This window comes from Bactrocera tryoni, chromosome 2 (assembly GCF_016617805.1).
Source record: "Bactrocera tryoni isolate S06 chromosome 2, CSIRO_BtryS06_freeze2, whole genome shotgun sequence".
NCBI classification, from domain to species: domain Eukaryota; kingdom Metazoa; phylum Arthropoda; class Insecta; order Diptera; family Tephritidae; genus Bactrocera; species Bactrocera tryoni.
The window spans coordinates 4,489,595-4,502,723 of record NC_052500.1 but is presented as its reverse complement, the minus strand read 5'-3'; the positions used below and the strand labels follow the sequence as shown (position 1 = coordinate 4,502,723).

The 13,129-nt window shown below is 36.3% G+C and overlaps 1 protein-coding gene across 1 annotated transcript; it reads left to right on the top strand.

Moving 5' to 3' along the window:
- The first annotated feature begins 221 nt into the window (after positions 1 to 221).
- LOC120767989 (E3 ubiquitin-protein ligase Su(dx)) lies at positions 222 to 11,109 on the top strand. Its single transcript, XM_040094408.1, has 8 exons — positions 222 to 548; positions 3,462 to 4,325; positions 4,423 to 4,565; positions 6,615 to 7,523; positions 7,597 to 8,062; positions 8,123 to 8,969; positions 10,154 to 10,352; positions 10,440 to 11,109. The coding sequence occupies exons 2-8, from the start codon at positions 3,908 to 3,910 to the stop codon at positions 10,707 to 10,709; spliced, it is 3,252 nt and encodes a 1,083-aa protein (XP_039950342.1). The 5' UTR covers positions 222 to 548; positions 3,462 to 3,907; the 3' UTR covers positions 10,710 to 11,109.
- The last annotated feature ends 2,020 nt before the right edge of the window (positions 11,110 to 13,129 follow it).

Below are 13,129 nucleotides of genomic sequence, written 5' to 3'. Positions count from 1 at the left end.
GTTTAAACTTATTTTTTTCAGTATACATATATATTTTTGGTACGGCAATTAAAATTTTTGTCAAAATACAACCATGTTAAATTTGAACGAGTCATCGTCATATTCGTTGACTTTAGCGAATCTGTGACAATAGGAAAATAAAAAGGCTGCGAATGTCAGATAGAGAACAGACGTTGAAACGAAAGAATTTTTGTGGTGTTCACGGGTCGAGAAGCTGAAAATTTTTTGTGAAAAATAATAACTTTTGGGTTTAAAAACAAAAATAATATTATTGACATATTTAAAATAGAAAACAGTTATTGACGTGGTGACTTCTGTACATTTAGTGAAAAGTGTTGCTTGAAATCTTCTTGTAAAAGTTTCTGCTTGTAATCAAATCATAAATGCAAAAAACCTTTCACATTTTAAATTGTTAATCGAAGAAAAAACAAAGAAAGGCCCTAAAAAGCCTAAACTATAAATCAGCAATAACTAATAATCTCTGTAATTTATTATCGCCTAAAGTGCTAGAAATTGCTTGGTTACAATATACAACGAAAAATTGATGTGTAAGTATTCGTGCAATTGGATTGTTAAGCGTATAAATTTTCCATCTACAATACCATAAAGTTTTCTATTAGGACAATATTGTTGTTTAGCCAGTATACGTTGGTCAATTTAGATGGTTTGGTATGACCTTTGCCTTCATTTTATTGCAAATTGTATATAAATGTCGCGCATAGACTTGGCAAACAAAATATAGGGTGAGGTACCCCTCTCATTGGAATGTAAATGCAGCTAAGGTGGTATGGTATTTAACTTGACATGATGTTGTTTTACTTAGTTGGTCAGTTGGTCGGAAACGTTTCGCATGGTTTGGCAGCCAAGTTTCATAGTTACATATAGTCTTTAGGTTTGGATGGGGTTGAAAGTGGCCAGGTGTTGCTATTCACTTGTTAGCCTTTCTGGCCAAGAGAACATTTGTGGTTACGCCTTTGCAATATTTACTTGAATATATGTATAACATACGCACTAACGACAGCTTTCTAAGGCAATTCTTTGGACAATGTACAAATGTAATCTAAAGAAATACCTAAATATTTTATATACCTACTATATTGTTTTAGGAACCAAGATTCCTTTGTAGCTGTAATCGAACATATGTACTATTCACTACTTTGCTTACTTGCTGGTTGTGTTTTTGCTACGTTTGTAGCGCTTCATTTGCCTGCACATACTTTGTTTCGGCAGCTTATCTCCTGTCTGAGCTTAAAAATATGTACTGCTGAGTAAAGTGCATTGACTATGGCGGCGGGGTGGCGGGGCCTTTGTTTCTGTGTTACTATATACATAGCTTTCGTTTTGCCAACTAAAAGTGTACGCTATCAATGACTCGTCGGTAATATACTTATAACTTGCCTTCCTGCCGCCTACATGACTCCGCCTTTGCCTTTGTCTATATGTATGTATGTATTTATAATGTTTGTAAAGGCTTTCAGCGGCATGAAACTGATATAAATAAGTGCAATTGTATATATGTATGTACGCTTATAATCATATATATAAACTGCTTACGAAATCATTTCACAAAAAATACCTACACTATCGACTTTGTGACTTTGATGAGTTGTTCACTCGATTTGCGTGTTGCTGGCATAATGATCCTTGCATGCACTTACATAAATACTTATTTATGTGCACTTATCAATATCCGTTAATTTTTATCATGGACTTTACATTTTCTTTGATTATACTTTCTTTTCATTCTGACTTTCATAAAATTTACTTTTGCAATGTTTAGCTTCCTTCCAGTGATAGGGCTTGATAACAGTTGTTAATGTGCTCACAACTCTTGTTGGTGATAAAATTGGTTAAAATCACGCTGCTGGCGGTTAATATTTATCGAAAAAAGCGCTAGGGTATATAATAGGCACAGGTGGATTAATCATGCAGAAAAACTCTTCCATCAGTCAAATGACCGTTTGATTTTCTATTATCTGCTTTGCACAATAAATATAGTAGTTGCTACACTGATTTTACAGTAGCTGATACTACAATAAGCACACCAAAGTGCAAAAGCATTTCCGAATTTTCTGAAAATCTTATTGATAAGATTCTGTTTAAAATAGAACTACCATAACCAGCAAATTCAGTGTATTCTTTTTATATTCATGAAGGGTATTTAGCAGACACTTTACTATATTTCCTTGGTCTATTTAATATTAATTAACGGAAAGATAGCTATGTAAAAATAAATATTTTTTTAAATAAATGTGTACATACATAATATATATAAAACTTATTTGGTCAATGTTATAAATTTTAAATCTCTCAGATAAGCTTCTATAAATATTTTTATTCAAGTTTATTTAAAAAGTTTCTCCACGGCCGTGGTTCTCACTTATCACATTTCTTACTTTCACACACTCAACTCTTTGTTATACCACTTTATTAACCCTCGTGTTATACGTATTTCAACATTATATAAGCAAAATTTGACTTTAATTTGCCTAAAAAATTACTTATTGTTCCCAAGCTCTCATCAAATATGTCACATTCGCTATGCTTATCTAAGCTCACGATTATGATTATGAAGTGATGTTAAACGCCGACGCGGAGCTTATCATATAACCAAATTGTCATAAAGTCGAAAATTAACGTGTTTATCAAAAAATAGCAACTAATATTTTAATAAATAATAAGCAATTTTTTTTGTTGTTTTCATGTTGCAAATTATCTAGTATGACGCACGAACTTATTTATGCCGGCGAAAGTATGTATTTCGGCAACCGAAATAACGAACAACTATTTACAGTGTGTTTAAAAAGTGTAACATACCATAAATTAAACAAGTTCTGGACAATAATTGTGGTATTTATAGTATTTTTTTCGGGAGGTTAGTGGTCCAATTGAAATTGGTTTACTAAACCAAATCGATAAGAATGAACTTTCAGTAAAAACATATGTTTGTTCGTTCCTGTTGCGATATTCGTCGCCAAGTGTTCTCTCAAGTTTCCTTTCTGGTGAGAATATTGAAGCTAGGTAGTCGTAATATTGGTGGGCATAAGGGCTCCTCTAGTTAGCAATAGGTATAAGCGATGAAGGTCGGAATGGCTATACGATATTCAACGACTGATATTCTAATAACTTTTGGGGGAACAATAAATTTATAATCCTCTCTTGCCTATTTAGGCGCAACTACATTCTATTAATAAAATATTTACTCTTGTTTCCCGAAGGTTATAGTGGTGTGCGCCAAAAGCGCTTAAAAATAAACAAAAAAAAAAACATTATATACCACTGTAAAGAATCTTTTTATTTTATTCAAGCTTTTTTGTTTTCTTTAGTATGTATATTTAGTATAATAACAAATAATATGTCGCGATAATATTTATTACCTACTGGCGTCATAGACATAACGATGCACTATATGCTAGTAATCCACTGAATGTGAACTAACCTCAACTCACTTTTCTTTACAGGTTGTTTTCTGTTTGCTGGCAGCGGTGGTGGCCAGACGACGGTGCTCAACAGCTGAATTGTGGAGTGTTTTTTTTTAGCTTCAGCCAAACGTGTAGAAATAAATATAAGTGAGTGAGAAAAAAAATTGTGTCAACTGCATAATAAATATACGCAATAAATTTAACGTGGTAATAGTACGTAATTGCAAAAACAACAACAACGACAACAACATACAAAAAAATAGTAAAGCGATAATAGCAGTTGGCGCAATTAGCACGTAAATTGTGACAAAAATTTGGCAGTGTTTCAACTCAACGTTTTTTGTTGCTATTATTTCATTTTTGTTGCTGTTAAAAGCCTCAATTCACTTACTACCATACGGTGGTGTGGAAGTGAGCATTAGCACGCAGTAATTGCTGCACGCACAAGTGCTAAAGTGCTAAAATAGAGTTAGTGCCGGACGTTAATGGCCGATGGAAATGTTATGTCAGCAGCTTCCATAGGGCATGCAGCTGCTGACTACTATACAGTAGCACCAGCAACAGCGACAGTGTCATCAACACCAACACCCATACCAACAGCAATAGCAACAGCAACACAGGCAGCCAACATGGCTGGGAATGCCGGTGTAGGTGGCGTCATGCAGACCAGTAGCGGCGTTACTGTTTCAACAGTGGGCAGCAGTATTAATAACAGTGGTAGTAGCATTGCTGGCATTGGTGGCGGCAATGGCAGCGGTGGCATTGGTGGCAATATGGGTGGTAGCAATATTAATTTGAATGCACCCTCAATGGCGTCAGGGACAGCTGCTGCGGTGGCAGCGGGCACAACGGCCAGTGGCAGCACTGCCAACAATCAAGGTTATCACCAGTTGAGTGTAACTAGTAAGTTAAAAGTAGAACCAAATATCAACACATACGCAGATACATATAAATAAACTAAATTATTTATTGACTACTTTCTTTTGTATACTTGTCACAGTTGAGGAAGCTTCACTGCGCAATAATGGATTTCTAAAGCCTAATCCTTACGTGGAACTAGTAATCGATAATAAAAGTAAACGCAAAACTGATGTGGTGAAGAATACTTATCTACCGAAATGGAATGAGGAATTCACAGTGCTGGTATGTTGATGAGTAGTATGTTTAGAAATAGAAAATGTAATTTCTATTAACGGTACACGGACAAACAGGAAACGGAAAACAATGCAGGCAATACAGAAAATAGCGTTCAAATAGAACTTCTATAGGATATAGCTTCCAAACAAACTGACCTTTCAAAATCACCCACATATACATTTGTGCATGCATATAATTTGTAATTACTCATTGAATTTTGAATAATTGTTGAGAATTTTAAAAGTCAACTTCGACAGCTGTCATTCTGTGCCGTTAGTAGAAGTAGATATTGCTGTAATTACATACAAATAGCTTGTTATTATTAAAAATTATAAAGGGCGCTCATTCATCCGTTGTTGTTATTGTAAATACGAGTATATGCGTACGTTTGTACATATATATATTCTTGTATATATGTATATACGCGCATAAATAAACGGAAATACTTATATTCTACACATACACACACACATTCACTCATTTCTGCTATTTTCCGCTACTTCAACTTTTTTTTTTATTGATTTCAAAATAATTGCTTTTCAACTCACTTCACATTGATTGTCTGTTCACTAGAGCATCGATTGAAAGTGAGTAGCTCTTAGAAAAATCATATTTTTGATAACTTCTGACTTTTATGTGGTTTTGATGGGCAGGTAAATATGAACGCGTGCCCACTCCTTATTCTCCCAACAAGCTGCGCACACTTCAGACCCACCACACCTTGGTGTATGGTTCTTTTTACTTATTGTTTTATGATAATTTTTTTTATTATTGTTTTTGAAGATGTGCCATTATACACTTGTGTTGTTTGTTTTGTAATTTTATCGGCGAAGTGCGACAATAATTGCTTGAATACCAAGATCTGATTGCAAATTGTTGTTTTTGTTGTGCGTGCGTATATGCTATAGTATACTTAAAAGTACGACAAGTATGAGTGTCACAGAAAAAAAAACAAAACCAAATAAGTTTATTTGTATCGAATGCTCCTTACCCTCATTCCTACCCTGCCGATCTACAACTTAGCTCTTTTGTATAATTATCGTGGCTTATAAAGTTTATTTTTAAATAAATAGAAAGAGAGGGACTTCTACTGCGTAAGTGAGGTTAGGATATAATTTACTGGAATTGTTTCTAGGTTACACTAGCACCAGAGTTTTAAATGGGCTTGGGTTGGTAGTGTGACACTGTTGTCTATAACTACAGTTGTTGTAGCGGCAGAAAATATTTCCGAAATGGTTTAGAGGAATGCTGTCGAGTTGACAAAACTTGGTTCATATAAATCAGGATCTGTGCCAGTTATGGGGACTGTCAAGGAGCTTAGCATGTGCTTAGATTTAGCTTCAAAATATCCTATTGCTCTCTCCGAAGCATTACTTTTCCTCTGCTAAAATTAGAATCGAAATCTTAATAACTGGAGTTTATGGAAGCTGTTTTGACGATATAATCTAGTATATTATTTTTATTGTTTTGGTTTAAAAGGTAGTACCTTTGTTGAGTTAGTCACTAAGACCGTGTTTTTGGTTTCCATTAAATCCATAAATCTTTGAAACATACCAAACTCCCTAGCGACCCTTGAATGTATAAGATTGATGAGTCTAGGTTAGACCTTTTGCAAGAGGGGATAGCACAATAACCTTCTATTTTTTTTCTAACATACCAATGGCACTCTCATTCAGTATTATAGAATTGATTGAAGAATAACTCTTTTGCTTGGTACACGGACTCTTCAGCAGAAGCCAAAAAATTCCTTCAATGAAACCAGATGAACGCGATGGAGTTTAGTCCGACAAGTTTTATCTGCATTAATGGTCTCCAAAGTCTCCGAGTTCTGAATATTTTGATATATCATTCAAGAGAAGATTTTTGCTACTTTATAGACCTGGTCACAGGAGTAAAGTAGGCTATCATGAACTTTAGGTCTCATGAAAGTCGTCGATGTGGCAAGTTCATATTAGTATACCTAAACCAAAGACAGATGGACCGAAACTGCTTAAACATAATAAATATCGATAAATATATACATACATAAACACAAGAATTTCCCCGTCTTTTCAGGTAACACCAAACTCCGTGTTACACATCAAAGTACTCGATCACTCAAGCTTTCGGAAAGACACTCTACTAGGCGAGCGCATCATCAATTTAGCGCATGTGCTGCAACAGTTAAACGGTCGGTTCGAGTACCTCGAGCTGACCATGGATTTGCTGGCTACTTCCAAATCAGATAACCGGCAAACAAAAATCGGCGAACTCGTCGCAGTGCTAAATGGACTTAAGCTGGAAATGCCCAACGGCGTACAGCAGCCAAACGGTAATGGCATGCAAATGTTGCCGCCAACGATCAGCGGCGACGGCTCGATATTCACACCAGCCGCGGGCGTACGTGGACGCATACGCATGCGCAATGTTGAGAATGGCGCGCTTATGGCTACATCAGCGGCGGCGGGCAGTGGTGGCAATATGGCGCACTTGACGGTCGGCGGTGGCTCACGCTCACCTGTTGCCAATGGCAATTTGGAGCGCTGCGGCAGTGGTGGTAACGTGCAGAGTGGAGCCGTGCGACGTGCCGCACCACCGCTGCCGCCACCCGTCTGGGAGCAGCAACAGCCAATGCCACAAGCGCAACAACAACAACATGTTGCACTACAACAGCAGCAGTTGCAGGCGCAGCAGCAGCAGCAACCGCATCAATCACAAATGCAAGTACAACGCATGCCATCGATGAATGGCGGCGCCTTGGCGGTTAACGCCGCCGGTGTGCAAGTGCGTCCAATGTCGCAAATGTATGCGAACGGTGGTGGTGCTAGCAGCTTGGCGCCCTTGCCGCTGCCGTCACAACCACAACCACCGCAAACGCAACAGCAACTGATGGATAGCGCGCTGTTGAGCGCGGCGGGCGATCAGGGCGCGCTGTTGGCGCAAGGCGCAATGCCTGTGTCCAATGTGGCCGATCAGCAGTTGCAGGTAAGTAGTGGTCACAGTTGTTACATACAACCAATTATAAAATTTTAATATTGTTTCTTTTTTGCAACTGCAGGCTGCTCAAGCGGATGATGAGCCGCTGCCAGCCGGTTGGGAGATACGTTTCGATCAATATGGTCGCCGTTACTACGTAGATCACAATACGCGTTCTACATATTGGGAGAAACCGACGCCTCTACCGCCCGGTTGGGAGATACGCAAAGATCCACGTGGGCGTGTCTACTATGTGGATCACAATACGCGCACAACTACCTGGCAGCGACCGAACAGTGAACGGCTCATGCATTTCCAACACTGGCAGGGACAGCGTGCGCATGTGGTGGCGCAGGGCAATCAACGTTTCCTCTACTCACAACAGCAACAACAACCGACAGCGGTAACAGCCGCTGTGACGCAAGATGATGAAGATGCGCTGGGTCCGCTGCCCGACGGCTGGGAGAAGAAGGTGCAATCAGATAATCGTGTGTACTTTGTGAATCACAAGAACCGCACCACACAGTGGGAAGATCCGCGCACACAAGGTGAGTCCTTGAAATAGCTGAAACTATTTTTTTTATACATTCTCTCCCTTGTAAATATAGGTCAAGAGGTCAGTCTGATGAATGAGGGTCCATTACCGCCCGGTTGGGAGATACGCTACACCACAACCGGCGAACGTTTCTTTGTCGATCACAATACGCGTCGCACCACATTTGATGATCCGCGACCGGGTGCACCGAAGGGTGCTAAAGGTGTTTACGGTGTGCCGCGCGCTTATGAGCGCTCCTTCCGCTGGAAGCTCTCACAATTCCGCTACCTGTGCCAGAGCAATGCATTGCCGTCGCACATTAAGATCACGGTGACGCGTCAAACGCTCTTCGAGGATTCATACCACCAAATTATGCGTTTGCCTGCCTACGAACTGCGTCGCCGCCTCTATATTATATTCCGCGGCGAAGAGGGTCTCGACTATGGTGGCGTGTCGCGTGAATGGTTCTTTTTACTATCACACGAAGTGCTCAACCCCATGTATTGCCTCTTCGAATATGCAAACAAAAATAACTACAGTCTACAAATTAATCCGGCCTCGTATGTGAATCCCGATCACTTGCAATATTTCAAATTCATCGGCCGTTTCATTGCGATGGCGCTGTATCATGGTCGCTTCATTTATTCCGGTTTTACTATGCCTTTCTACAAGCGTATGCTGAACAAGAAACTAACCATAAAAGACATTGAGACCATCGATCCGGAGTTTTATAATTCATTAATTTGGGTGCGTGATAATAATATTGACGAGTGTGGCTTGGAGCTGTGGTTCAGCGTGGACTTTGAGGTGCTCGGCCAGATAATACACCACGAATTGAAGGAGAATGGCGAGAAAGAGCGCGTCACCGAAGAGAATAAAGAGGAGTATATAACATTAATGACGGAATGGCGTATGACGAGGTAAGTGCGTTTCGCTAATTGTATGCATTTGTATGTAGTGAGTGTAGTTTGGGAGTGAAAATTGTATTGTTGGCTTATTTAGTAAAATTATACTCATTAGGGTGGTTGCTGCGGGCTAAAATCTTTTAGACCACACACTTGTTAACCAAGTCTATGAAAATGATTGGATTTTTTCTTGTATTAAGAATAACCAAAAGATGCTATCTTTCTAAAACTCCAAATTCAGGACGATGAAGATGCTTCCCCAAAATTGCGAAAGAAACCCGTATACAAATGTATTAGGGCTGAATTCAGCATTTCTCATGCTGTTGTTGTTGTAGTGGCCGAAAACCTTTCTGAAGTAATTTCGAGGAATGGTGCCGAGTTGTTAGTCCTTGCCCGGATAAAAATCCGGCTCCGTTCCGGTTACTTAGACCCGACTGACGTGGGAACGGCATTAGCTTCGCTCTCTCTTTGTGCGCTTTGATGTTGTCCCACAATTCAAACTACTTGATTGTCATGTCTCTATAGAAATTTCGACAGGCCAAGCCGTGAGCCCGTTCGTTGAGTATTAGATGAATTGTGATTCACATACTAGATCTCTCGAACCGTCGAGACCGATGTATTCCGACACCCTCCTGAAATTTTAAAATTCCGAAAACAAGCCGTGTAAGCGCTTATCAGGGTTGCATTGAGTTCCACAAGTTTCTCGGCGCAAAACGAAAAATATTAATTGTAGATGAAAGATCGATTCCCTCAAGAGTTGCATTTGGCATCCTTCAAAGTATTTGTTCGTTTTAAAGTTATTCTTCAATAAATTGGAGTTTTAATTCAATTTAATATCCGACAAACTTTTGGAGGCCTCTATTAAATTAACTGATCCAGATTGATTACGGGTCGTTGATTTAAGATATGTTCAATTTCCGTAAAAACATAGTTTTCTCAAAAAGAGTTCATAGTCAATAATTAGAGTCTATAAGAACTCAATTTTATTTTTTATTATAAACCGTTTGAGAATTAGTGAAACTATGAAAATGTGTGATAGTGTGAGTGAGACAGCAACAGTAACACAACTCAAATACAGCGAGTGTAACAAGAGAATGAGAGACACGAATGAGCGAGAGTAGAGTGAACACCTACAAAAGAGTTAACGCTGATATTGCGACATAACAAAAAAAATTTACCAAAAAATAATCGCATTTCAGAGGTATCGAACAGCAGACGAAAACGTTCCTTGAAGGCTTCAATGAGGTCGTGCCGCTAGAGTGGCTCAAATATTTCGATGAACGCGAACTAGAGCTCATACTGTGCGGCATGCAGGATGTGGACGTGGACGATTGGCAACGCAACACAATTTACCGACATTACAATCGCGGCTCCAAACAAGTTATGTGGTTCTGGCAGGTGCGTAGACAATTTGTTGTTGTACAAGTAACAATATATTATATAAACATACGTTTTTATCTCTCTCTCTTTCTCCCACACAAACAGTTCGTGCGCGATACGGACAATGAGAAGCGTGCGCGCCTGCTGCAATTCGTCACGGGCACATGTCGTGTGCCAGTCGGCGGCTTTGCGGAACTTATGGGCTCCAACGGGCCGCAGCGCTTCTGCATTGAGAAGGTGGGCAAGGAGACGTGGCTGCCGCGTTCGCATACCTGCTTCAATCGGCTGGACTTACCGCCCTACAAGAGCTACGATCAGCTGGTGGAGAAGTTGACATTTGCCATTGAAGAGACTGAGGGCTTCTGCCAAGAGTAGAGCGCCTAAACGACTAAGCGGCTGAATGTGGTTTGACAAACAACGCCGCCGGTGCGTTGTTGTAATCAAAACAAACAATATTTTTGCAACGTTATATAATCACAATTGTTATGCAACGAAATGCGCGCGCACTGTCATTATTATATTCATGTACATTACATAGTATGAGTTCCGTTTTTCATGTACATACATACACACGCATATATGTGCTCCTTGTGTGTATAAACAAATCTGTGGTGATTTTTTTGTTTTGTATTCTTTATATATATTCATATATATATATTTGTCTTATTGGCGCGCAGTTGTTGTTGCTAAGCTTATTTTCAAACGCATATCATTTCGTTGTTTTTGTGCAAGGGAAACAGAAAGCAAACAAAAAAAAAAATTGAAACGAAACAAACAAACAAAAAACTATAAGCGCTTGTTTAATTGTATTAGAAATATATTAGACTTATTATTCATTTTTTAGGAACTTAAAAAATATAACATTATATACTTATATATATACATATGTATGCAAATGTAGGGAGTTTTTAATCAGTTATACATTTACCGTACGAAATGTAAAACACATTTGTGTGTATGTAGTTGCACATACACACACATACAGCCACAACATATACTTAAGCTCACATTTCATGTGCGTGTGTGTGTGTGGGTGTATGTGCTCTCAACTATCGCATAGTAACGTTGCCGTCTTGCAGTAAGCACATGCTCCTACCTAACCTAACTTTAATTTAATATCATTTTTTAGCATACATATATACATACATATACATACTATATATTAATATATTTGTGCATATTTTATTAAATTGGCGTAATTTAATTTTAAATTTGTATATAGCGCACGTTAATGGCATATATTTATGTTAATTTACATTTGATAGTTTGTTATTATGCATACATACAAACGTGTACGCGTGTATGTATGTATATGTGGTGGCATCTTAGCAAGTTATGTAAGCTAAGCTGTTGAAATTACTTAAGTAAAAATGCATATGTATAATTATTGGCAAAAGACATTCGAAAACAATCTGCGTTAACGAACATTTATTTTAAAAATATAATGGAAAATATATCACAAAAACAAATAATGGGTGTGTATTGGTTTTTGGGGTGTCTAAAATTCTTATAATGGTTTACTGGTGCGCTTACTTTAAATTAAATCTGCGTATTGCTTAACTGGTTGCATTATTTCGCTTAAAATATTTTAACGAAATTTTTAATTTTTCGTTTTTAATTAGATAAGAGCCGCCTTGCTTGTTTAGGTATTTTTACGCATGCATTGTCTTCTTTTGGGTTAATTGTATATATTTTGCTATTTTTTTCGCTCTTTAAATGAGTAAAACAGTTTTAACTACGTAATTTGTGTGTACATATGTATATGTATATGTACATAATTTGATAAAATATTTATTTTAAAAACAATTTTTTTAAATTACATTTTTAATTAATTTTAAATAAAAAAAATTGTTTAAGATTTTTAATTTTGTTTTAATGCTTTTAATTTTGTTTAATAATTTTAATTTTTTTTTTTAATATTTTTAATTTTTTTTAATATATTTAATATTTTTTAATATTTTTAATTTTTTTTTAGTTTTTTTATACATACATACATATATTCATTTTTATTTGTTTTTTATTAATTTTTCTTTATTTATTTTTAAGGTTTTTTTGAATAGTTTAATATTTTTTTCCGTAAATATTTTTTTTTTATTATATATTAGTTTTTATTTGCGTTTTTTTATTTATTTCCTTTTTATTTTTACTTATCTATTTATTAGTTTTTATTTATGTATATTTAATTTTTTTTTGTAAATTATTAGTTTTTATTTTTTTTGTTGTTTTTTTTTATTATTTTTTTGTAATTTTTTTATTTTTTATACTCTTGTAATTTTTTTATACCCTTTTGTAATTTTTTTTGTTATATTTTTTTCGTATTTATTTTAAGTTTGGTAATTTTTTGTCAAGTTGCCATACACAATCTCTGTGAGCGCTTCCCAGTTTTTATTATATTGTATTTTATGACTTTTTTGCATTTAATTTTCCACATACTTTTTAGGTAAGATTTTTGGAAGGAAATTTTGAAAAAACTAGTTAATTTTTTAATTGTTTGCTTGCAAAAATATTTGTGTTTTATTTATTGCTATTTAATTTATAGTTAATTTTTTTTATTCAATTAGTCCTCTTTTTCGAAAAATATATTAAAAATTTAAATTGGCTTTTATGATTTTTTATTATTCGTGATTTTCGATAGGTAGTTTTAGTTATTTAGTATTTTTTTATTAAATTTAATTAATAAGTAAAATTTAAATAATATTTTTTTATAAATTTTTTAATACTGAATTTTTTTTTATTATTGATGTGATTTATAAAATATGTTTTTTTTAATATTTCTTCAAATATTTTATTTTTTA

Excerpts from the sequence above, each read along its gene's own strand:
- LOC120767989 (XM_040094408.1), top strand. The coding sequence starts at position 3,908 with ATGGCCGATGGAAATGTTATGTCAGCAGCTTCCATAGGGCATGCAGCT. Across the intron at positions 4,566-6,614 it reads ATGAGGAATTCACAGTGCTG|GTAACACCAAACTCCGTGTT; the intron begins GTATGTTGATGA and ends CCGTCTTTTCAG. Across the intron at positions 8,063-8,122 it reads GGAAGATCCGCGCACACAAG|GTCAAGAGGTCAGTCTGATG; the intron begins GTGAGTCCTTGA and ends TTGTAAATATAG.